Raw genomic sequence first — 27,169 nt, 5'->3', positions numbered from 1 at the left:
GAGCGTGGTGTCATCGATCCATGGAAGGTGGAACCCGATAGTCACAATGACTCCGATGGCGGTATGGTGTTTCTACCTCTCCTTTACAGGTGGTAGTTTTGCAACAAATCTGCAACGCTTGTTTGAAATAAGGCGCTGAAGGTATCTCACATTACGAGTAGTACAGCACCCAGGTCTTTCCATTAACTGCATCATAACTACCGATAGTTAATACTGAACGATACGGAAAGGAAAATGAAAGAAAAGTTGTAACTGTACTAAAGTATACAGAAGCTTATATTATACGAGACAAAGCAAAGGGAAGGAAAACCTACCAGAGTTAATGCAGCTATTATGCATCTAACATTTGGTCAGTTAATGCAGCTATTATGCATCTAACATTTGGTCAGTATATGTTGTACTCTATTGCCAAACGGGGATATCTTAGATTCGAAGATTCGAAATGACGCCACATGAGTGATCGACTATAACTTTAGCGTTACGGGTTATACCAGGTGTAACGGTTTACTTGAACACGTGATCACGATGGAAACCTTGTCGCATTTGAGGACATAGCCTATCTTTAATGTGCGTTTCTTGAACATGATGTTGCAAATATCTTGCTTATTACATCAGTAAAACCCTTTTCCTGCCTATAAGTCTATATGCCAGTAATTCTAGCTCAACTATTGAGCATAAATAATGCTTGTCTGCTTTCTCACAAATTACAGCACACTGTGGCGTCGTTATGAACTGTAGGTGAAGTTCATACATCAGCCTAAGCAGAGAATATTGTGAAGTGTTTGTAATAAATAGTAGATTTCATGAGAATGTGTTGTAGTCTCTGTCACCCTAGGTTACCTTATCAGTACGATACACGACCCTAGTTATGTACATATCGCGTTTACACTGTCATATTTAAGCTATTAAATTGACATAATGGGTAATGGTTGATGATGACACTATTTTGAGCGCAAATATCGGTTGAAATGGGTGTCACAGCGACAACAAGGCATTGGTGTGAGTGTAATTCTCAGCGTGTGCTTCAATACACTAAGCTCTAAGCTCGCACAAGTCAGGCAACACTTTAAAATCTGGCCACTTTATATATTAATCATGTGTAACGCAGCATAAAGTCGGTCGGTGTAAATAAAATATCAACTTTTGCCCTTTTTTTTGTTTTTCATTTGTCACCGGTTTCAACACAACCTTGAAACCGGTGCTGTTCTTGCCTTGAACTTTATAAATGCGTCTGTCATTTCTGTGGCAAACTCAATACAGTACTTTGACGTTTTGATTGCTGTTTAATGACATGCCCAAGAAATTCATAGCAATCAATTTAATGGGCAAACCTCTTTGGACAAGTTTTAGACAAATGGTCTTCAACGAACGTTAGACTGCTGAAACGGTCATAGGAGGGTCGTTAACATGTTATTGTAACTAAGGTCCGATGAACCCTGAGGAAGTCTACCAATGTCAGGATAGGTAATCGGCTCCTGAAACTCACGTACGCTGGGCGCTCTTACTTGACCAGGTCCTGCAACACAGTTGTAAGTACCACTACACAAAGCCAAATGCACTTTTCTTCAATCAAACACAAATATGGTCGAAGTGAAACAATCTGTTACGAAAATCAAAACTGTTAAAGTACTGCAGCATTTTTGCAATAGGACAACGAAATGTGAAAACGTATTTATAGTTCTGCTATAAGCACATTCCACTGAGAAAAATATTTAAATGAATAGATTTTTTCTATTTTTGAAGTTCGAACCAGTTGAACCACAATACAACATTTACACTACACACTAGTGTCAAAAAGCGGATTTGAAATTCATTTTGACGTTATGTCTTTCAGTATGCGTAATTTTAACTTACAAATATGACAAGTCGCATCTGAAAGATATTTTACAAATCGCAAAGATCTAGTATTTTTCTAGGTCCTTTTTCTCTCTCTTCCCTGACATGACCACTCAGATATCTCCCCAGGAAAAGCTCCTCTTGACATAAACAGTTTCAGCGTGTCTAGTTCCAATAAGACATAAGGTCGTAAAAGCATTTGACATCTGCGACAGTTCTCCATGGCACAAGAGAACAAGTAGACGTCTGCTTCGCAACTTATTCCAGTTATAAAACTGAACTCACATTCAGATATTATATGTAAAATGTGGATATCTGGGATTATTACGAAATCTAAATTTTAAACTGAAATATAGCTCAAAATTTTTCAGTAAAATAAACATTGCAGCTTGCTCCATTCCATTACCATTTATAGGTTTTCTGAATACAGTCTATTTTAAAAAGAAAATCAATAAATCAATGACATTAAACAATAACATTGAAATTTAAAGGTTAATGGAGAGTGTAGGTTTTGTCATACACGTTGTCGAATCGCTGTGTGAATATAAATATACTGAGATTGGAGCGAGATTTTTCAACTGCCATTGTGAAGCGGCTGTTGAAGTTGATGATCTGTTAGAAGGGTATATGTATAGGCGTGTATTTTGCAGTGCCTACGTGCCTAGAAGTTTACCGGATGACTGGGTCATGCTCAAATCGATATTAACCAATAAAGTTTTATTGTGAGTTTCAATCCCCCTGAGGAAATAACTCACAGCATGTGGTCGGCGTGAACAAAGTATGATATAACTGAATACTGCTCTATAGGACGGGAACAATAACCCATATCCGACTATTCAGCGTTTGACAACTGACAGCATATATTGTCTGTGGGTGTCGATTGACGACAGGATGGTGCTCGAGAAATAGATAAGACAGTTATCTGGATGTACTTGTCTGCATGTAATTAAGATATACAATCAAACAAAAAGTACATTTTATAGTATTTGATGGGGTACATTGGTAGTTTAGAGATATATTTTAAGTGATGTTACATGAGAAATACTCTCCGAATTTTCCTCCATCAGTTCCTAGTCCAATGGTTAGAGGTAAAAACTGACCAATGACATCCTTTTAAGAAACTCAGCAGCCATCTTAGAAGAAGGAGTTGTTCACTGCAGTCTCACGCACAGAAATCCCCCCCACCCCCCGAATTCATTTGACAGAAGATACAATAGCGCTGAACCGTTGTATGAGACAAAAAAGTACTATGTCTGATCATGGAAACAACGACAAGCGTGCCCGAACAAAGCCGGCTTCCTTGAACAAGTACAAGAGAATCACTGATTAAATAAGATCTCCATTGTATGTGAATAGAGTAGGGAAATGTCACAGGGCGTACACACAGGAGAGCGGTCATATAGTGGGGCAGTGTGTTGCTAGGTAGCCAGGATGTTGTAAATGATGTCTTCAGTGTTTGACAGCAACGATAACAAATCAGATTTAAGGTAGTGTATGAGGTTATAAAAATCCTGGTGGGGACGTGGTTGTACAGTCTGGTTGTCCGTATCTAGTATCCCTTTATATAGTATTGAAATATAAGCCAAGATCTATTTTACCGATTCAGTCGATTATCTTACTGACTCATGTATAAATGAACTTTGAGAATTCCAATAGATAAGTTAAGAGGATATATAAATGCGATTTACAACTTGTACTATAAATTAAAGTTCTGTCACAGCCTGAAGAAATATTCACATCCATTACCAACTGACGCGCCAAAATATGCAACATTACAGACGATTCTGGGCTTTACGCATTTTTTTTGCAATATGTAATGTACTATATGTTCAATCCTTGTACAGGTACATCTATGCAACAGAATTCTGCACTGTGTTTTAGAAGTGGAAGGCTTACATTAGAAAGCTGTATTTTTTATTTTACCTTTTGCTGTGTCAGCTATACAGCGGCGAGTTAGAGTGACAAACGAACTGCCCAGATTTAGGAGTGAAATCTTTGTCAGAATAGCGGGGAACCATCGGTAAAACTATAATAGAGAATTAAAATCCGCGGTAAACAAAACTTGACAAAACCCAAGTAAACAGTGGCTGGATTCTAAACCGCGACGTCTCCAGCGAATTAAGAATAAACTACTATGGCTTATTCACGTAGATGACGAATGGACTAATATCACCTTCTCTTAACGCCCCTGTTCTCAGTGGTTTAGGTTATTAAATAATACTGTATGATCTTAATTATTATAATATTAGATGATATATTATTTTTAACACAAATGGAAAATGTATACTTTTGTATAATTAACCTGTATATTTAGGCAACTTGTTTTCCTCATTTATGTTCCACAGTGTTCAGCTGTGCCTATTCTCAACAAAAAATATTAGAACAAAGCCTTGTGCCCTTAACAGTTGATAAACATACGAACCTACAGGATTAGGCGTCTGTACATGCTTAGTACGCTGTAATGTCAACATACTGTACACCCTTGTTGTTGGGTTAGTCTGTTTTCTGGTTACAAGTAATATAGATCTGTTTAATAATCAAACCGTTTAATGCAGGATACAATATACTGTGTTGAATAATCTGTAGCATTTATCTGTTGCTGCAGGATACATCTGCTCCTGCGTGTTGACCAATCTGTAGTTTTGATCTGTTGCTGCGGGATGCGGCATGCTGTGTTGACCAATCTGTAGTTATGATCTGTTGCTGCAGAATACGTCTTCTTCTGCGTGTTGACCAATTTGTAGTTTTGATCTATTTCTGAGGGTAGGGTATGCTGTGTTGACCAATCTGTAATTTTGATCTGTTGATGCGGTATACGGTATACTGTGTTGACCAATCTGTAGTTTACTTCTATTGCTGCGGGATAAGGTATGCTGTTTTGACCTGTGTCTAGTTTTAGTCTGTTGCTGCAGGATATGGTCTGCTGTGTTGACCTGTGTCTGTAGTTTTGATCTGTTCATGCAGTATACGGTATACCATGTTGACAAAGTAGTTTTGTTCTGTTGCTGCAGGATACGGTATGCTGTGTTGACCAATCTGTAGTTTTGATGTGTTGCTGCAGGATACGATCCGATAATGCGTGTTTACCAATCTAGTTTTGATCTGTATGCTGCAGGATACGGTCTTCCCCTGCGTGTTGACCAATCTAGTTTTGATCTGTTTCTCAGGGTACGGTATGTTGTGTTGACCAATCTGTAGTTTTCATATGTTGCTGCAGGATACGGTATGCTGTGTTGCCCAGTCTGTAGTTTTTATCTTTTCCTGAAGGATACGGTCTGTTCCTGCGTGTTGACCAATCTGTGACTTTGATCTGTTTCTGAGGGTACGGTCTACTGTGTTGATCAATCTGTAACTTTGATCTGTTGCTGCAGTATACGGTATACTGTGTTGACCAATCTGTAGTTCTGTTCTGTTGCTGCGGGATAAGTTATGCTGTGTTGACCTGTGTCTGGTTTTGATCTGTTGCTGAAGGATACGGTCTGCTCCTGCGTTTTGACCAATCCGTAGTTTTGATCTGTTTCTGAGGGTACGATAAGCTGTGTTGACCAATCTGTAGTTTTGATCTCCTCCTGCGTGTTGACTAGTCTGTAGTTGTGATCTATTGCTGCAGGATATGGTCTGCTGTGCTAGCCAGTATGTAGTTTTGCAAAATTTGTTGCCTCAGGACACGGTCTGCTGTGTTGACTAATCTGTAGTTTTGATGTTTTGCTATTGTACATACTGTAACATTTCGTGTTGGTCCATCTGCGGTTTTTATTCCCTCGGCACACATTCTACTGAGAATATAATGATCAGCATGTACGCCTATCCCTCGGTCCGTCTGTTTGTAATCAGTACTTGTGACCGCATATCCTCCTACAGTTTTTATCGGGGTTTTTGTGATTTATAGTCATGATGGACATGATATAGGCCTATATTTAGCATGTGCTGCAAAGGGTTACATTGTACGTTTCTTCAGTTATTTTCAAAGTGTTCATCCTGCTTGTAAACTCCTTTATGGCCGAACTTTTGTTCAACGATGCCGATCTACAGACGGTGTTAAAAGGGTTACTTTTTATTAATTATCACCTTTCAAGATACACGTATAGTCTGACATTGTCAGCTCAACATGTAACCTTCTCAATGGCTTTTATGTATTAGTGACAACATATATATTTATTGAATGAATGATTGATTATGGCTTAGCGCCACTTCAGCAATAGAACAATCATATTATGGCGAGACCTGAGTTTTTTTACAGTATAGTAGGCTTAAATATCATAGTCATAGATATTGGTGGGAAAAATCCCATACAGAAAAACCCTTGATTTACTGGTGAGGTGCAGGGGGATATGTCATCTTCTGATTGCTCCTGTTTATCTATTACAGCAGTCTGCACAATACAACTACCTAAAGGCTAATCTGTTTTTTTGATCTATTACTAGAGGGTACTTTTACTACTTCTTGTTCAACAATCACCGCACACTTTAATGTTCCTTGTTGGTCAGTCTGGAGTTTTGTCCTACTACTGGAGGTTACCTTTACTACTTCTTGTCCAACGATCACCGCACACTTTAATGTTCCTTGTTGGTCAGTCTGGAGTTTTGTCCTACTACTGGAGGTTACCTTTACTACTTCTTGTCCAACGATCACCGCACACTTAATGTTTCCTTGTGGTCAGTCTGGAGTTTTGTCCTACTACTGGAGGTTACCTTTACTACTTCTTGTTCAACGATCACCGCACACTTTAATGTTCCTTGTTGGTCAGTCTGGAGTTTTGTCCTACTACTGGAGGTTACCTTTACTACTTCTTGTTCAACAATCACAGGCGCACTCTAATATTCCTTGTTGGTCAGTCCTGGGGTTTCCTATTACTGAAGGTTACCTTTACTACTTCTGCAGAAAGCTATTGTTTAGCTGTATTACTTTAGCGATAAACTCTACTACTCCTTGTGGGTCAGTATGTAATATTGATCTATCTTTACATGATACATTCTCCTGATCGTGGTCGATCCATGTGTGGTTTTGGTCTCTTACTGTATACTGCCGCCGCTCCATAACTGTTCTTTACAAATTTCATAAAATGTTCTATGGTGGTCACCTTACACGACTTACTTTTAAAATGTTACTTGCTCCTGCCTCGTAGTATGAGATTAGAGCCAGGAAACATGACGCGTTGGCCCGGGTCAGTGTAATGTGACTGAGTGAGGTGTCGTGCTTTGTGTCTTCCGCATGATACTTCAGTGGCGGCAGCACTTTGGTGACATGGATTCCTCAAAATTGGAGTGCATTGCACCATAACGGTAGGTTATTATTGCAGAATATCAGCATTAACAACTGATGAGCTGCAATTATTATGCTTTAGGATATGACTGATAGTGAAAAAGCCAGACTAACGATTATTAAGATTGAAAATAGTTTAAAGCCTCTTACCCGAGTGATTCATAGTACTGAACTCAAGTAGTTTACAACTAGTACTCCGGTATGGAATGACTTTAATTGCCTCTTGAGAAAGTTTTGATGTGAGGAAAACTACGCTGTTACCATACGCTACTGACTTTGTATGCCTGCGATTCTCACGACTCATGTCAGTTCAGACCGCTGACGTTTTATTCATAAAATCCCGTCAGTATGCTAATGCACCCGAGTCTAATACAATTTTCCTTGTGTGTTCCGCTTAGGTGACAGCTCCAAGCTCATTAGCCCCAGGCACCTACCTGCTGATGGCGTCTCTTCAATAGCACAGTCTATTTAAAGACAAGAGAGATATGGATATCGTTGCCCCGGGGGCCGTCCATTACATGGGACCATGACTGTCGTGATTCCAGCCAGCGGTGCCTGAGCCTTAAGTCATGTAGATGTGGTATTTTGGGAATAACACTTAGGAAATTTCTCCCAAAAGACCCCTCCATCCATGATATATCCTCGGCTTACAAACGTTTCCAGGCCATTCGTCTTCCCAGTTATGCCCACACCAGGGTCATGGTCCATGACTGGCCTGCAGAACGGCATTGGAGGTTAGTGTGCGAGGTATACAGGGGAAAGACGGAAGAAATCCCAACCGTTTAGGTTTCCCAAGAATACGTAAATACAAAGAATCTCAAGAAAAATGGAATGAAAAAAAATGATACTTTTTTTGTAAATGAATACGTTTCTTTAATCCAGTTTTAATGCAAGAAAACGTTACCATAAACAAATGTCAACAATCCTTTTAAACGACATTGATTCTACATTGAAACTGACTACATACATGTAGACGGCATTTGTTAATATAACCCTAACAATTTATAAATCTCACGTTTAACGAAAATAGCTTAATGAAAATAACGGGCAGATAAATGTATACGTATATGGAATATACGGATTGCAAGCAACGTGCATGCCCGAGAAGGAGCAACTGTCTTTACAATAAAACAGGCAGACTAATAACTTTATCCCTTCCATGAGAATCCTCGAATGTCTATTCTCATAGATAATTCTTCTTTGTGTGTAGACTTTCTGCCTGAGGTAACCCATAGACTAATACACAAGAGACGATGTGGCAATAGTATCTACGGCGTCAACGTCAGGAGTTACACTGCTGTTTCCATGTCGTTAAGAAATGTGTATTGAAATGAAAAAAGAGATCATCAGTCAGCCATATGGCTTTTTAGACAATCTTCAGTTGTTATATTATTGTGATGATGGTGGAAATATTGATTGCTGCACAAGGCACCTGTTGCACACAGCATATGTAACGTACGTTTACTAAACTACCATGGCACAATATAATACATACAGTATTGGGTGCCATGGCAATGATGCATGCGCTAACGCGAAGCTGGCTCATGGCGAAGCATATGAAGAATATGACTTTACGTAAACTATAGTGACAGCTACAGTATGCTGACAGACAAAGTGTACAGCTGAAATACCCAGGTATAACATATGGTTACAGATAACAACTGTTGCGCAAAATGCCCCACGGCATAACGGTTTCATCACACAAATATATAATATATCATTTGACTGCTCACTATATAATAGGTTGTTCTGAACGCGTAAGCGTATTGAAACTATAATACAATAGCATATAATGTTATATAAATACATTAATATATCGATATTTTTATAAACTCTAATACCGTTTATCCACAAAGTCTCTGTTACATGAATCTTCTTATAAAGATGTGAAGCAATTGAGCTGTTCAACCTAGCAATGGCGGATGGTCGGTCAATCGCTCCTATTGTCTCCACGCATTAACATCCTGTCATATCTTGTCTAAATCTTCCCACTTCCTGCATACTCCCTGAAACACCGGGATACCGCGAGGGTAATGTGGCAAAGTAAGTGACGGATTGTCCACGTCAAAGCGAAGATCGTTTATCTGTAGCGATGTTTATTGTGTCAAGCTTGTGTTATTGTTGTGTCACGGACTTTCCATAAAGGCCATCATATCATGAAGTTTCCACGCCTGTAGTCATGAACTAACTGTCCTAACATTGGAAAACAAAGCTAAACACAAGTATTCAAACACTTGGTAGAAGGCCCAGCAGAACAGTTGTCATGGTAACCAGGATATCCCACACTTGTTGCACATATTTGCATATTTTCCTGAAAATGCAACCGTTGCTTCACCGAGTAGGCTCTGTGACAATTGGTGATACGACTTGAAACTATTTGCTCGCAAGGCCAAACTTAAATTCCTCAGGTAAACGAAACGCTGTTACTTCTTCAACTTAATTGGGGACAGCAGAGCAGTACTTAAAGTCTTTGTGCTCCATGCCCAGCTTTTGTTCCCCACTATGCAGGCATTAAAGTATAAAGGGAGTGTATCCGCAGTTAACTGTTAGCCAAATAGCCAAACTCACTGTCCACAGCAAACGTAGTAGCTGTGTTTCCGTGGAAGTTTCCTAAAGAAAGCTTCCTTAAAGCTTCCTCCAGATGCCCCTCTTCATTTCCCTTTGGTCAGGGTACTAGCAAGTGTGGTGTCAGATACACCCTTGTCTTCGCAATGTTGCATTGTTCGGAGCATATATTACTTCTTATAATGGTCAGTGACGTAACAATAGTGGATACTTGTGCCTAGGACGGTTTTCAACTGGCCAGTGTAGGAGTAATATCTCTCTGTCAGTCATGGTATACAAGCATATTTTACGGGGCTGAATGAGAGAAAAACCCGATTTAGTACACGCTTGCAGGCAGCAAATCAGAAAACGTCCCTGTAAGATACGGGGCGATTTTGAACCAAGTATACAAGTTACCTCCGCATTAACAAGACTGCTTGATATTTATAATCTTGCCTGAACCTTTGGTGCAATTGCTTTCGAGAAGCACCATAAACCACCTTGGAAGAGAAAACTCATCGTCTGGCCGACGCTAATCTCAAACCGAAAGTCACCAATGTAAGGTCAGGCGATTCCGTGATGACACATAGCTGCTCCCCAAAAACGGAAAACACGAAATGGATGGCGGCACTACTCCTCTTTTTTTTTTAATTACAGTTTTAGCGGGTCAATATTGTTGCTTCATAACGCTTGCACTCTCAGAATTGTTTCTTTTCATCGGTGTACGAAGAAACTGACAACTGTATATAAAGCCAAGAGCTACGTGTTTGGGTTACTGGGTTCTCCACTGGTAAAGAATGATGTGGATATAGAATATCGATGCATCAAAGGTAAATACAAAACTATAATATGCCAAGCAATTGTATGCACGTATAAGTCTGTAAGAACGTGACTTAAAAACGTCATTGACAGAACCGTTTGAAAGGCAGACTTACATATCTCACGGCGTTAATACACCTACAGAATGTTTTGTTCAGAACATCAACCAAATTCTTTCCAACCATTCATTTAACGTTCCCACAAAACACCACAGTTTATGATGTCGTTCTTAATCAAGATGCCTACATCAAGGTTGCAATGGCAGATGTTGTATTCAGTGTCGGTTTCAGCATACCAAAGAAGGAAGGCCTATACTTGTCAGTACAAATGACCGATTGAACTTTCGGTAGATTAGGGCGTGTCTGCAAGTCGACTAGGTAGGCCTAGCATGTTTCCGGCATGCTAGATTGAGCGTACGTCTTGCTATATATGCCCGAGTTTAATATGGGTAGGTGAGACATTACCTTTTATGGCCTGCCGACTGATGTACTCAACACTAGAGTATCTTTTTGCACCGTGCACCGATTATATCCTTTTGGTAAAAAAAAGGCCAACTGTGTCTTTTAGATACATCAGTTATGCATTAGCAAAGCCCGTTGTTTTAGGACCTCGAATTTGGGGCTTGACAATTTCCCTAAATGTCAGTGTTGGTGTCCTCGGTATTAAATCAGATGTCTCTATTACAGGGCTGTCTCAGCTCCGGTCATCTGGGTGCGTCCATTCTCCGTGGCTAATGTGACATACTGAGACCATTCTCTATCCAGCGGCATCGGTCCCTTCACGAACATCCTCTTAAACGTTTCCCTAAACTGTCTACTCATGCCACAATAGATGAAAAAGTTTAACGGGTAACTAAGCAAAATAAAAAAGTTTGCCCAAAGCATGAGCGTCTTAATCAGCAGAGCAGAAACGAAATTCAGGTTGAAAGTATTCATGATGATGACAAAGACCATAATAATCCCTAGCGGGAATTCAACCACGAGGAAAAGTCCTACAACAGCCACCAACATCAGAGTTGTGCAGTTCGAGTCTTTGATCTTTTTGGATTCGGACTTTTTGTTTTGCTGGAGGAGCTGTTTGCGTCGCTTCTGTGCCGTTCTCATTGCGTGGATGAGTAAGGCATTGAGTACGACAAGCGAAATACACGGCAACATATGAATGCAGAGCACACGAAACCAAAAGTAGATATTATAATAAACGTCTCTGGTTAATGGTGGTGTAATCCATGGCAAGGGACGCTCCACGCAACCCACCACTGAGGTGTTTGGCTGGACAAGTGACGGCAATTCGTACGGCAAATGTTCCACTTCAATGATCCGACTGACTTGGGACAAGATGGCGATAACGTAAATAGCCACTGTGCCACGGATAACATTAGGAATTGTACACCAAGTTTTGGCCTGAAAAGAATGGCATATGTAAATGTATCTTTGGACAGCCAATGCCATTGTTAACCAAATGGAGGCAGTGTGAAAAACGGTGGGTATCATGATACCGAAATACTTGACAGGCCAACACCAATCATAAGGAACATAATCCTTATAATTATTCAGTGTGAAGAAGTAGATGAAAACCGGAAGTGTAAACACGCCTGTTAGCATGTCCGAGATTGCCATGCCCACTAGAAGTGCGTTCGTCGGCGATCGCATATGTTTCTTCAGCAGAACGGCACAGACCATGATATTCGTGATAATGGTAAACAGGGTCAGTAAAGGCGTCAGGTAGCCGTTCAAGACGTATGCATGCTCTGGCGGGTAGAAATATGAAGAGATCAGCATCGGAGGGGTCCCTCCGGCGCCTGTGTCGTTGGTGAACATGGTAGAATTATTTGTTAATGACACCATTTTTCCGTACTGCCACTTGACGAAGAACTAGTAAAAGGTCCTTACACAGCTTTGCACTGGTGTAAAGAACGTCCATTCAACTGTTCCTTGATGAGAGTCCTGTCACATTATGAAAGAGTCCACGCGAACTCACATTTGATAAGACGTAAAAAGCATTGTCCACTGTTACTGCTTATAATCCCACCACTTAAATGTCTATGTCCATTCAGGATTTGTACCTACTGCGCCCACGTCACACACCCATCCTTTTGCCCTTTAGCAATTTAGGCCAGATAGCCCCGGGGGAACTGGTGCGGCTCTTCCAGTAAGCAGGTCAACACCCTGCATTAGGCGCCGTCTTTTGGCACTTTTCCTGTTAAGAGTTTGCCTTCAGCAATCGGTGGCAAAAATCGAAGATAGCCAGACCAGCCCTTTCGTTTCCTGACCAGCATCGCTGTGTCTTTGTTGTCATTAGCCAGCTCCGTTAGCATAAACTTCTGGCCAACTTTAAAATTCAGATTACAGTGACGTAATTGTCTGACGATTTGTTTGTTGTTCTTGCGACTGGTGCAAATACCACCATAGACAGGCACTGGAATCGGCGCGGAACTCTGACTGGAAAATTCTGAAACAAACAAAGTCAAAGGTTGATATCATACAAAAACTCATGAGGAAACAATGGTATTCTAATAACCGTGAGACACAGAATGCCTGTGAGATGTGTAACATGTGCACTCTTTAGTGCACAAACAATTTAACGCATAGTTTGGGTATCTTAGTGGAATAAAAGTAGTACATGTAGATACGATAGACAATGGACATCCATTCCAGCATGTTCATTGTCAGATGTTTCAATACGCGTACAAGTTCACACAAATGAGCCAAGTGAAAGTTTGCATTAATCCCTACGCATGTACACCAAGCCAACAGCACAAAGTGATCGTTAGCTTAAGATTAATTTGAATTGCTTAAATCGTAATCGTAACTTTAACTTACAATCGGTACTGCCTACACCAAGTGATTGTAAAGTACACTCGTCTTTATTTCATTCAAGTGCACGATCGGTCGGACATGTTGTAAAGATTTACAAACACCTCATTAAGTGAGGGTGAATCTGGATAAAGTGCATAAAAATAAGGAGGAACGGTTAGTTCGTTACTTTTGATTCACTTAACCAGTATGCGCAATTAATTCTGAAAAGATGCTATGAAAATAAATTTTTCCTCGGTCGCAACAGAGGTTGACATGTGGGCATATCTCCAGTGAAAGGCAAGACAAACCCAAATGATCTGTCCAAAACCTGTAATAATATATGATGGATGAACTCATCAGGTGTTATCTTTGTAACGCGTTTGTATAAGTATACATGTACCTGAGCATTGCACTAACGAATTCCTGATAACACAACTGTAACCTTATTCGTCAACGGTGCACAAACACACCAATCCCTTGTGCTGTATACTGATACTACTGCAGTGCAAAAATGTACCTGAGCATTGCACTAACGGATTCCTGATAACACAACTGTAACCTTATTCGTCAACGGTGCACAAACAGACCAATCCCCCGTGCTATATACTGATACTACTGCAGTGCAAAAAACATTGACATAAGCAATATCCCACTCAAGCTCCTCCCCTGCCGGCTGCGACCTCATAAAGATGGCGATTTTACATGGCACAAGTTACGTTCTTGTGCCATGTGCCTTTGCCCCGCTCTGTCCGCACCTACCCTACCAATGTTAACCCGACAGTGCATGTGTTTGAAAATAGTATTGACTGCATGTACATGGGAATTAAACTTGACTACTGCGTACAGCTGTCTTTGCTTTACTTCTTAAGCCGTAAATAACTGGCGTTAATTGTTTGGCCATCATACCGCCACACAGTGCCAAGTGAATATCATAGTTCTCTGGATGGATTCTTAGACAGGATAACAAGAACTGAGTTTGAGTACATAAAGCCGCAGAAGAGATTAGCTAAACAAACGATGTTTCTAACAACAATACGAACTCTTATCCCGAGCATTTATCTGTTAACACACAGTGCGCCATTTGTATTTTGCGTTCCGATAAATCATGTACCTTGATGAAATAAACCTACTGGAATGGAATTAAAACAGACAGAATATTGTGTTGAGAGAAGACTAGATCTTTCCGTTCAAGCTTGTACACCGATAGCTGATACTTTGACATTTTTCATCACGCCGCAATATGAACACGCCGGTGTGCTTTGTATAAGCGGTTTCCATTATCCAGAATGATCTATGGACAACAAAACAAAGCCTTGAGATTATCAAATTCCAAGACTGGCTTTCAAGCAAAAATGATATAGACTTTCTGCATGACAATGCAGTGACGTTATGGTTCACTTTAGACGAAGTCTACCGCGTTACTTATTCATCAACACAGTCTATCTACAGGCATCTGTTTTTAGCATATATGTGACAAGATTATTGGCAGAATGGCACGGTTACGTGAGGGGCAGGAGAGAATCCCTAGTTCAGCAGGCACGCGCATTGTAGTAAAGATGCTACTGGTCAGTGAAATATTCATGATTCCTTTTCCTATACCAGGCCATGGAGCCTACAGATTTCAGTGTTAACAATATAAGCCAAAGTTTACCGCCTTCTTGCATTAAACGGAGACAAACTACCGGTGTATCTAGTGTTGGTGTTGAAATACAAACGTATCTGTAAGATAATGTAGAATAAAAGCCATGAGACAAGCGTCTGCGATGAGATGACAAGTAAAAAAAAACCCACCGTGGTGTGAATGAGGCTGAGTGGTCTAAAATTTGCAATCCTTACCGCACATTACAAGTCTGCGTCTACGTCTCACGGCTCATGATGCTTATCTCTAGGCGGTAAAATTTGCAAGTCAGAAATACCAGTGTGTGCTTCAGGGCTGATGACTAGATTGGATCGTAAGGGGAGGCGACTCGATTAGCTTTTTTCTTCTGTGCATCCGGCACACGTTCTGGGCTAAATTTGGCTTCTGTTAAAACTTCAAGCAGTAATGAATACCCCAGTCCTCCCGAGAATACTTTGCCATTTTAATAGGAAGCTTCTCTTTAAAAGATCCGGAAAGACGGACTTAGAAGAAATTTCCTACAGTAATCACAAAATTGACAGCACTGGCTGCTTAAAAGTAAGGATGTCCCAGGGGTGGGAGATAGCTGTGCTGAGCTTGGTTTTTATATATCTAGAAATCTATATGCAAATTGTGATAGGAAACCAGAGAAAAGCTAAAGTCTCCTGAAAGGGGATTGGTGAAAAGAAAGGTAAGCTTGAATAGCCTGAGAGAGACCATCTGTCCAGGAGACACAAGTCCTGCGCCACGGGTACGACACCTGACAAAGGACTGCTTCTCCCTCAGGAGTCTGGAGAACTCTGTTGTAGACGGTCCTGGAGATACGAGAAAGAAACTTTGTGAGGAGGAAAGACTCGCCATGCAAAGGCTGAAGGCAGATTCTCCAAGACTGTCCAGATCTTATCAGTTGAAGACTTCAACCAACCCAGAACGCCTGAATTAGTTCTATGCCGATTTAATCACATCACATACTTCCAGCTAGTGGTATACAACAGCTAATGCCAAATTATCGGTTTCTGTACCGTGATGCCAACACAGACGAATGCCTGCAAGTAATCATAGCGCTAGCCAGCAATTTGGTGGTGATTATCATCCACTGACAGTCAACATTAATATACCCTTTAACCACCATAACAATACCAAAGATAGCATTACAGATAGATGCGTAATATCAACAGTAAGAGAATGCCAGACCTCATAATAGCACTTTGTTTACAAACAGTGAACTGTCGGATCAACTATCATATAATAACTTTAACCTTTTGAAAATCTAGGCCCAGTATCAATATAATAAACTTGGCTAACTATTGCAGAGAAGTCCTGTCAGTTAATAACCAATGTTAAACGTAAACAGTGAAGAAGGCATCTTAAAAATGGTTTTATTTAGCGTAAGAGCCTTTGAATATTTAATGTACATCATTTCTTCTCATTACATCTACCTGACATCCTGTTTTTGCTGTGCACAGATTCTTCCCTGCTATTTTTATACACAGTAATCCTTGTGTCTTCAGTAGTAAGAAATCTGATTGTTTGTTTGGGATTCAAGCGTAAACACATATGTAAAATGAACCATTGTCACGTAATAGCATATATGATGCAAAGTAAAATATTCCTTCTGATGAGCATTACTTCTGATGACGAAATAAAGAGCACTAAAACATGAAGTCACCTAAATGTTTGTCTGAATCACGTGCAATTTTGTCGAAGCCCGTAGCATTCAAGATCTTTTTCAGTAATGGTCTATACAGGTCGAAGATGCTTTACTGATGCGCAAAGCTGGTTTAATATCAGATGATTCATGTTTATTCTATTTTCCCACGAAGTCTTAAAGACATCACCACATTTCCGCTGACCTCTAGGACTTACTTGACCAAAGCTTAATCACGCAGAAGGTACAGAATATAACGCTTCATACGAAAACTGAATTACTGCACATTGCCACCGCATGCCTACTCCATTCTCTACAAAGGTGAGGTAGTATTGGTGTAAAACAAATAATCATTATTTCCATAGACGAAAATCGAATAAATTTTATTGGTAATGTTAGGCCTGTATGATTTGTTGTTGTTATATCTGACATTCTGACACCATACAGGGCTGGCAATAATCATCCACTACTTGTATCCTATATTCCCTCACGCAACATTCAATTAAGTCATTATTTCTTAAACACGCTGACTTACACATAAAGCCTGTACAGATCTCTCCACCTACCACAGGATTAAAGCAGTTACATATATTGCACACATTGGCGTGAACACTCAGTACCACCTCGGTCATCGAGTGCCATACAGGATCACGTGACATCATACTGCAAAAGATCTGTGCAGCTGGCTCTGTCACCAACACTTCCACTGTGCTCGCAGGTAGCTGGCATCCTTTCGGAAATAGCACGTCTAAATTTACGTTGGTTGTATCTGTAACAGCTAATGGGACGGGTGGCATCCTAGTCAATCTTGCCCTCAAGGCAAAGCTTATTCTCATATAGAACTGCATTTAGACAGTGTTCAGTTGCCCTGCGCCTTTCCGACCGGTTAAGACTTCGCCAAGTCATTCTCCTGTTGTTAACAGCGGTCTAACTAGACAGGTAACCTATATTGCAATCTGGAAAGCACTACATGGTACTTCGGCACACTTTACAGAATATAGCAGTCGTAATATTGCAATCTGGACAGCACTACATGGTACTTCGGCACACTTTACAAAACACGGCGGTCGTAGTCACTAAATGTCAGGAGCCACTAAATGGACACTGAAACGAAAGAGACAAATGCCGCCATTCCATGCCCCCAAGACTTCGTTTGGGACATAGTGCAATGTTGAAAAGAAATTTAAGGACAATGTATTTTGCATAAATTTTCACTGAGAGATGGTATGTACTAAAATATTCAACACTGCTTTCCATCTTGCATAAAATAACGATTAACCATGGACTGACATCAAGAAAAAAAAATGTTGTTTACGGTATAGGATTAGAGAAGATGGTGTACGTACTTGTGAACTGTTGATTTGCTGAACAAATGAGCCTGGACATTAATTTTATGCCACGATCGCTCCCCATCTGTGTACAGGCCATTAATAACATGGATCCTCAAGGAATAACTGTCAGACTTCCACCATAGGTGTTCTAATCAACATTAAACGAAAATGAAACAGGTACGAAAACACCTGGCTAAATCTCCCGTGTATAAGTTCATATGGGATGAAGCTGAAGTCGCGGTTACTGAACCCATAGCTTACCGTGCCCCAACAACTTCCACAAACAAAACGACCTTCGTTCATCGGCGCTTTTCCCACTGGAAACATTTGTATAAATAATTACAGTGTCAGAATAAATCTATCACATGATACAAAAAAGGCCGATCGATCTTGTCGAGTGTGCTGTAACTGTCATAGCGTGTGTCAGCGCATAAACGCTGTTTGGATAACTCTATCCCTTGACGCTCCTAATAATTCACAAACCATATCCCATGAGAACACCTTATCAAAACTCATGACGATCATTGATCTAAAAACTACAATACTCCCTTCCTAATTGTGTCACAGAATAGTTCACCCTTTTGGGTCGATGATTTCCGAATGACGGCAATTCCACAGGAAAAGCATCTCTGGTATATCGTTAAGTATAACTGCAATCAGTGCCTTAAAGTGTGCCATTGTGTAGCCGTTGAACATGTTTGGAAACCTCTCAGTAAAACACAAACCTATTGATTTCCGGAAGTCTTAAAAGAGATAGTCACAATTTTATATCATTAAACAACAGTTCCTCGCAATCATCCATAACTTATGTAAACTGTGGAAGGATAGAATACGTCACGTATTGTAACATATGTAACAGGGGTCTGAAGAAAGTTTCACAAAAAGAAGAAAAACGTTTTTGAAGGAAAGAGACGTCATGTGTGTCTCCAGAAGATGATAGTAAATTAATGTCAATTAATGTCAGCAAAAGTCACATGTTACAGTAGGATTGGTTTACTTTTACCGTCAAAAAAACACCGTAGTGTCAAACTATTATTTGTGCTCCTTACCTCTCCTACATAAGTGACAGACATGAAAGACAGAGCAAGTCCACGCTACAGAGATAAATGCAGGGTAATAACTCTGTATTCTTATTATCACGGTTTGAGAGAGGAACAAATGAGCGTCAGGTACGTGACTTCCTGTCTTGAAGCAATCGATTCTAAGACGATATGATTGGTTAATATTCTTAGAACCACCACCAATGTAGCTCCCTTGTATGTGTGAGTGATGCTACAAGGATGTTCAAAAAGGCAGAAAAGATCATTATTGGTATTTGTTACATTTTCTACACTGGCCATGTGATGTATGAGCGTGTGGCAGACACCCGTAGGAACATTGATAATGCACGCCGACCAGTATGGAATGATTCAGACATCATATGAAAAATATTCACTGCAGTTCTGTCTTGCACTGCTAAAATAAATTTCTGGATTGGGTTTCGTGCTTTTTTGCCATCCCCAGGTTCACACAAATTAAGACTTTCTGGCGAAAAAAGCGGCCGTGAACTTTGGGCAAACTATTAGTAAATCCCAAGTGAGGCATGAACCGTATCATTATTCTTCCAGATAAGCTATGGTAACTTTCCTCCAGGGCTTTCTTAACATTTACTTTCCGATACATCATAATGATCAACCGTTTTTGATGCGTCTCTTTTAAAAGTAATACCGGCAATCGATTTGTAATGACATGAGAAAAGCAGAGTTAAATTTCTTGCAGATGAAGCGCTATAGTGGCTTCTGTTAGTGACCACGCGGCTCTGTTTTTCTCCGACTATCTGGCGCTTCCAATTGCGAGTCCAGGGCAAGGCGTCCACCTGTACAACATTACCCAGTCATGTCAACATCCCCTGAGCAGACCAATATCAATGGTTGTCTGTTAACTACAGGTGGAGCTGCCAATAACTTTACTATTGTAGTCTGTGTAGAAAAACTAGCGGCAACACTGACTGGCAGGCCACACAGACTAACCACCGCCACGGTTACACTATCATTACCACATTAAAATAGCCAAAAATCAATGAAATATCGAATGGTTCAGATTGAAATACTCACACCCTGTAACATGCTTTCGTCGGATTATTTAAAGGATCAGGAACACATTTAACCATTTGACGTATCACCTCCGCCAGAACTGTCTGGACTTCGGGCAAACGGCTAAGAACTATCACGCCAATGACCCTAAACACCGTCTTCACACGTCAGACCCTGGTGTAAATTATAACTGTTGATGGTGCCAACGTAAAGAGAGTGATACAAATTTCTGTTAAAACAATTTTGCCACAAGTTGTATGCAGTATAAAACACGCACAGTGGATTCAGTTAGTTTACGCTCATGAATAGACACTGAATTTGTAATCTACAAAGGTAATAGAAACAGAAACTTGGTTTTCGCATTACTGTCATCAAACATTATCAATACGTTCAAGACTCTCCAGCATGAAATAATCCATACAAAAATTATGAATTCCAACATTATCCTACAATAAACCATGAGTTTTTTCAAGTATTTCATTGGCTGACATATTAAACCCCGTGTGAGATCAATTTGGTGTCACAGATTAACAGTATACATATGGAATTCAACAATTTGCAGTTCAGCTGTATACAAGGGCAATTAAACAATGCCTTGTAGCCTTTATTATCTACAGACGACATCCAAGAAGAGCCAATTTGTTTCTCAAAGTGTACGTCATTAATGTCCCAGTGAACCCCATCAGACCAATGCATTTGTCTTTCTGTGTATAATAAACATACATGGCGATATCCTCCGGCTCAACATCTGGGATGTTGAAGATGGTTTTGTATAAGCTCTTTTTGGTTTCCTCCAGCAAAAAACCTTACCCAAAACATGGCCATTCAACAAAAAAGTAATGCTGTAAATAACGCTGCTTTGTGTTTCCAATGGAAGGTTCTCAGTTGTAGGCGTATTGTGGGCATTCAGAACCATCTGTATGTATAGCACATGGGACAAACAGTTCATCAGCAGTCCCAGGCAGCACAGCATTGCATTCCATATGGCACATGTGGAATATTAGGCTATTAAATAATACTGGTAGTCATGAAAACATTTGCTCACTTTGTTGTAAACCACATCTCATGTTTTGTAAAGTCACGCGCGACAGCCGGTGTAGAGCAAATAGATGGTCTCACAATGATTTTATCGATGCGAACAACGGCGTGTAATGGTCTCATCCCATTTCCACGTGTGCTAAGTAGATATCTTGACGATATCAACACTACCAGTTGAACACTGTAGCTCTCAGTTTTCAGATTTAGATAATAAAATGCGATTTTACCTGCGATTTGGAAGTAAGTTCAACCGTTTTGCACTATAATACGAAGCCTGAGACTAAATCGTTAGACTTGTAGTGAATATTATTTGGAAATAAAATGAATTGAAGTCCGATTGAAACTAACCAATTACAAGTTCATTAGATTAGAATGATGTTTCTGAATCGATAGCACAAATCCTTCTCTGCCGTTTGAATCCGAGAGCCTTGCTCAGCGACACGCTTCCCGTGTATTGCAGAAACATCGTGTGGCCTTGCATTCGATCGCAGGAAGTATTAGAACTGTTTGTAGCAGGATGGTTTATTTCCATTCCATCACTATCACGTCGTGCTTGTAGATATAAGCTGCATGTAACCTGAATATATTTGGGGGAATGTTTTTTGAGTGTCAAGGATTGAGTCTGGTTGGATGTGGTCTAGACCTTGACACTGTTGAGAATATTAGAGGCAATGAGTAGTGAAAACGATAAGTCTAGACTGGGAAGACATCTGAAGGGTGTTTTTAACCAAGGAATTACACCAATGCCATACTGGGGAAAGAGGGAAGAATTACTAATCTACCTAATCGGTAAGATGAAGAATGTAAGATGGGCTAATATAATGGAGCTATGTATTTGTATTTTTACATTTGTGGAAAGAATCGGGATTTCAAATCAGTTGAGTGTCAGGTTAGGATAAATACACAAGCACTGAAATGACCAAGCTGCACAGAACGTATTCGGGCACGCTTTAATACACACCAAGAATGCCTTCAAGCAGAACAAACAAGTAAATCGCTCGGATTAAATTAGCCTCGTATGTAAGGCAAACAAGCAACGTCACGGAATAACTTATATGTCCTCTGTCTGTCAGGCCACGTGATGAAAGACTTCTGCCTCATGGTGAGTACATCTGCACCCATCAACTTACAACTGATGTTCAAGTCAGTCTATTGCTGCAACGTAGAAACGCTTGAAAGCATGGAATAAAAGAACATGGATAATGTTCATATTTCCAGTTATTATTTTCAGGCCATATACCGAGTAAATCTTCGTACACTACCACAACAAAGCCAGAGTTATAGCGATTCAAGGTGTATGATAGATGCACATGTATTGTCGTTCTGCTACATACTTTCGGGTACACGATACCTATGTATCTAGCGATGGGACATCGATAAACAAAATATCCCATGCATTAAGCTAATAACAGAAGATTTGTTTATGTAGTGATGGCGGCTGTAATAACAGCTGGGTCAGAGCCATGGTCGGCAAATGGTTTCACAAGTCGTACGTTATTGATGTTACAATGTAAACCACTCACTGCTCCACTGGTAAGATAGCTCAAAGCTGAGTTGGACGTTCCTACCGTTCCGCTCATATAGACTTCCACGCGGACAATTTCACTGAAAACCGACTCGAACCGTATCTTATTTTTACTATCCACCGATTCCCTACAACGCCCGAAATGTGATATGTCAAAGCCAGCATTGGTAAACCATCTTTTAACAGTGATCCAGCCGTTTAAACTTTTGAATCGGCCAGCTCAAATCAACGTCAGCCATGTTTGAATTTTTTTTTTCAAATTCAGGCAAGGTAATGGGTCGCAAAAAGTTTATCCTACCCAACATTCTGTTTAAAGGGCATGCAATTCTTAAAGAGAATGTTGGGTAGGATAAAATTTTTTCGACCCATTACGTTGCCCGAAGTTAATAAAAAAAATTCCAAAAAAGTCAGACGTTGATTTACCAATTTAGGGCGTTTTAGAGAATCGATGGATAGGAAAAATAAGGTTGGGTTCGAGCCGGCTTTTTGATTGAAATTGTCTGCGTGAAAGTCTATATGACCGAAGCTTGGCGTTACGGTAGGAACGTCCAGCTTAGCTTTGGCTACTGGTAAGTTTGGTCGCAAGGAGTTTTCTAGAACAAATAGCCATGTCTTTCTGATGATCATCCCGAGGAGAGAGTTATGTACGACACACAGTGGACACTCCACCCACTTTTAATGTTAGTTGGTAATGTTTACCAACTCACTTCAAAACGGATCAATTCACTTCAACATAAACTGAAGTAATCACAAAATAGTAGGTCTTCACTTTAAAGGCAATTCGGAAAAATGGAAAGATCGCTGAAGATTTCGTTCTCGTACCAAAGCACTCGAGAGTAAACGCCGAGGCAATTTATCAAACAGCGATTTCTACGTCAAGAAAAGTTGTGCGGAGTTATTCCCCTTCGTCTTCGAGGCAGGAATTCCAGAATGTACACAACTGATTTTGGACGAAATGTGATAAAAACATGAAACTATACAGCCAAATTAGGAGGGACATAGAACATTCGTGTCTATATCTTCATACGACTTAAGGTCAATTTGGTACCTTCCAGTCTTCATCGGAGATGCTAGCTGTGATGGATTTGCCGTTGTTGGAGTAAAAGCCAAAGATTTCAATATTTACCTAAGCATAAGTCACCAGGGGTGAAGAGCTACCCGACGCCCCATTCGTCCCCTTGGCCTTCCTCTCGTGTCCCGGGGCATTCGGGGTAGTCGTCTAAGCAACATAACCATGAGTTACATGTAGTCTTGTTTGTCAGACAATAAACAGATTGCCCCAATAAATCACACAGCTTATAAAATCCCAAATTACTCCGTCGATTCGCGAACTTACCGAGCTTACTCCCCACGGAGAAAAACATTTTTTTGGCTGCGTTCATGAGATGTGCTTTGGCAGGCTGACTGAAACGTCAGCATGCGCATAGTTAAGGTAGTCAGAAGTAAGCGCTTCATGTCGGGATGTCAGCGTGATGCTGGAAGAATGAGATCAGTGTGTAGAGAAGAAGTCCTCTAGTTTTGTGCACCCCATCAGCCAGATCACACAAAGCTCTGATTCTACTTTAAGACACATTTGTCCCTTTACTGAACAGGTGAGCCGGCGATGTTAGTGGAAAGAGAATTCTGGATACAAACACACGTGGTATTCGGTCATACTGAAGAGGCGCTTGTAAAGCGAGAAAGGTGAAAAGTAATTACGCCGAGGAGAGGTCTTGTACACATCTGCTTGTTATCAGCACTGGCTTCACTTTTTGTCGCCAGCCAAGTATACATCGGTTTGGCATCTTCAGACGCGGCCAATACATAGCGATACGGCGTCGTGTAGGCCGAGACTCATAACAAATTACACGGCTGAAGTGTTCACAATTAAGTTCTCAATTTTTTCTGCACACCCTGAAGTGGATTTGTATGAGGATAAAACAAGTTCTCCTCTAAGCACATCGAGCCCCATCTGGCATTTCGGTATGCAGACAGCAGAATGAGATCCACAATACGATCTTGAAGCACAGGCTCTCTCAGCCACCTTTACGGCATGGTTCAAAGACATTTCTGGCGGTGCCAGCGCGTTTAATAGGACGCACCTGGGTGCAGACTAACTTTGTATCAGACTATCGCTAATACCAATTTCGCGCCCTGTAAACGTTATCATCTTCTGATACAGCAATTAAACCAGAAATAAACCAAACTAATAACTATGTTAATGTGAAATGTATTCCGATAACATACGATAATATTGCGATATTCTTTGTGCCCCGGGAACCAGATATGAGCAGTATGGTGCACACATGTTAAGTACGTCTAGCATGCTGCACCAGAACCATTTGGACTTCCATGCAGTGTCGATCCAACAGATCTATTTGTTACGGAAATAGTTTTTAGTATCCAGGAAGGGTTGGCAAAGTGCAAATTTTCCAAATAAATGCCTCTTTATCAATGTTATGGCTAACATATTAATAAATATGTATTTTTTCTGCAATTATTCCAAAGTCACTCAAGAAATATGATATCATATACAGCAACTGTCGTGTCAATCAAATAAGTGAAAATGTTTTTCATATTTTATCTATAAAATGCAAGACGATGAAGCAGACTTTGCAGAGAAACTCTTGTGGTATACTGGCTTGTGCTATCTTCGGTCTGGTAGAGTCTGTTAGTGGAACTGTTGGAAGGCCTGAACAATAACAACAACAATGTGTTATGCTTCATAACCATGACGTTGAGCAGACCGATTCTTGTCTGTCACAAGATGGTACGTTGGCCATTTGGCCAAATTAAACGGGAGTACAAAGATAACCCCGCAGGCATATCTTATTTATTTAATACGTCTGTGTTGATGCCAGTTTTCTCCTCCTGCGAATGCATGAAAAAAATAGCTTTCGGGTGGTGAGCTATTAATACTTTGGCAACAATTTAAGGAGGTGCTCTTTACATGGTGTATAGATATCACGTCTAATTAGCCGGTTAAATCCTGGTGTATGGATATCACGCCTAATTAGCCGGTTAAATCCTGCGTTAATGTGATGACTTCAATTTACATCACAAACGTTAATTCGGAAACGGGTTTTTGCGAGGATGCTCTATCAAGCCGTTTTTTCTATGCTTCTTGGTTTCTCTTAGCCAACATAATACTCGCATCCGTCGGTTGACATAGACAGGTCGGAAGAGTATTGCCGAGTTGCTTATTAAGAGGTGCACCTTGTATGACTTGACCCCCGAACCTGTGTGTCCCTCAGCATAATCACTTTGACATCGACATCCATGTTGATTTTATGAACAACCTATAGGCAAACTGAAACTAAACCTCTGGTGTTTTCAAGAGTTAAAAAAAGCTATTTATGTTTTATATGCACATAGCAGATTTTATAAGCTTTTGTTTCTTTCATGAAACTGAAATTAAACCTCTCTGGCGTTTTCAAAACTTAAAAAAGCTATTTATGTTGTGTGTGCACATAGCAGATTCTAAAAGCTTTTGTTTCTTTCTCCGAAGCCTGACTTGACTTTTATTTTATAGGTGAATCATCCACTGCACGTTGGAATGCGGGAATTGAGGCTAAGGTGCCACAGATGGTGAACAAGTCTTGTATAGTTCTGCTTGAACTTCAGAGAGCGATAAATGACGATCTCATCCTATTCAAGTCGTATACGTGTAATCATGTACACCACCTATCTATTTACAAAAAAATATGGTGTGTAGTCACACGAAATGAGCATAAGGTAAGCATGACGGTGACACAGACACACTTTTTAAAAACAATCTTTTTGTCATTATCAAAATTAAGGGAAAAAACCGAAAACCAAAGAAAGAAGCCTGCGAAATTGGGATGGTATGGGTCAAGGGTATTTCTTTCCAATGTTACGACAAAGGTTGGGGACAATCAAAACTGTATGATGAGGTGTATATATGGTACGGTGGTCGTGTCACTATGCGACGTGTCACTTTAGTACGAAGTTAAGCGACTCGCTGCTAAAAGACCCATAGGCGAACACTTACTAGAAAGTGCATGATCACACTGTACTTTGGCTCGATAAGGTCTTCTACTGAATATGAAGATTTTCTATTTGACAACTGCAGCGTTTCAATATCCAACTCATTGAAAAATGTCCAATGCCGAGCATCATTATTATGTACAGGGGGCTTACGTCGAACTTCGTATGAATCTCTTTTAAATGAACTAAAGTAGGAACCCTTATACAGTCGGCGTAGATCCAAGCGCATTCTGGTTTTTTTTTTTTATATAAAATCATCAATGGGCTCTCTCCTCCATACCTAAAGACCCTACTAACTCAAAGGTATAACAGCGGAACAAATGCCTACAATCTTAGAAATAGACATCACTTTCGATCATTTAAATACCGAACTCAGATTTTCACTTCTTCCTTCTTTCCCAAGACTACAAAAGAATGGAATTCATTGCCTGTTTATATACAAAACTCTTCAATGGAATGGGACTGAGAATGGGACCGAGCGCTCTTCGCGCTGACCTCTTTAAACATAACATTATGGACGATCAGTCATGTAGTAAATGTAAACATAAATGTGAAAATGCATCTCATTATTTCCTTGAATGTCCCGCCTATGCCACTCACAGAAAGCACATGTTAAGAAGTATCTTTAGAATTATATCTCCTGGAGTTCACCCTTCTGTTTTTTGACTAGTTGTTCTAAACACATTTGTACTAC

General features: G+C 40.2%; 1 protein-coding gene across 3 annotated transcripts in view; it reads right to left on the bottom strand.

Annotated features, from left to right (window-relative positions):
* Nucleotides 1–8,029: 8,029 nt before the first annotated feature.
* Nucleotides 8,030–27,169, bottom strand: part of LOC135481766 (sex peptide receptor-like) — a 138,464-nt gene continuing 119,324 nt past the window's right edge. For 2 of the 3 annotated variants that reach the window (XM_064761451.1, XM_064761452.1), the window contains one exon: nucleotides 8,030–12,909. In XM_064761451.1, the coding sequence (XP_064617521.1) occupies nucleotides 11,142–12,305 (1,164 nt within the window). In that variant the 5' untranslated portion in view covers nucleotides 12,306–12,909 and the 3' untranslated portion in view covers nucleotides 8,030–11,141. Of the gene's footprint in view, nucleotides 12,910–23,614; nucleotides 23,661–27,169 lie in introns of those variants that run through there. The other variant, XM_064761453.1, reaches the window with a different exon arrangement.

Source organism: Liolophura sinensis, chromosome 1, assembly GCF_032854445.1.
Source record: "Liolophura sinensis isolate JHLJ2023 chromosome 1, CUHK_Ljap_v2, whole genome shotgun sequence".
NCBI lineage: Eukaryota > Metazoa > Mollusca > Polyplacophora > Chitonida > Chitonidae > Liolophura > Liolophura sinensis.
This window is presented reverse-complemented; position numbering and strand designations above follow the sequence as displayed.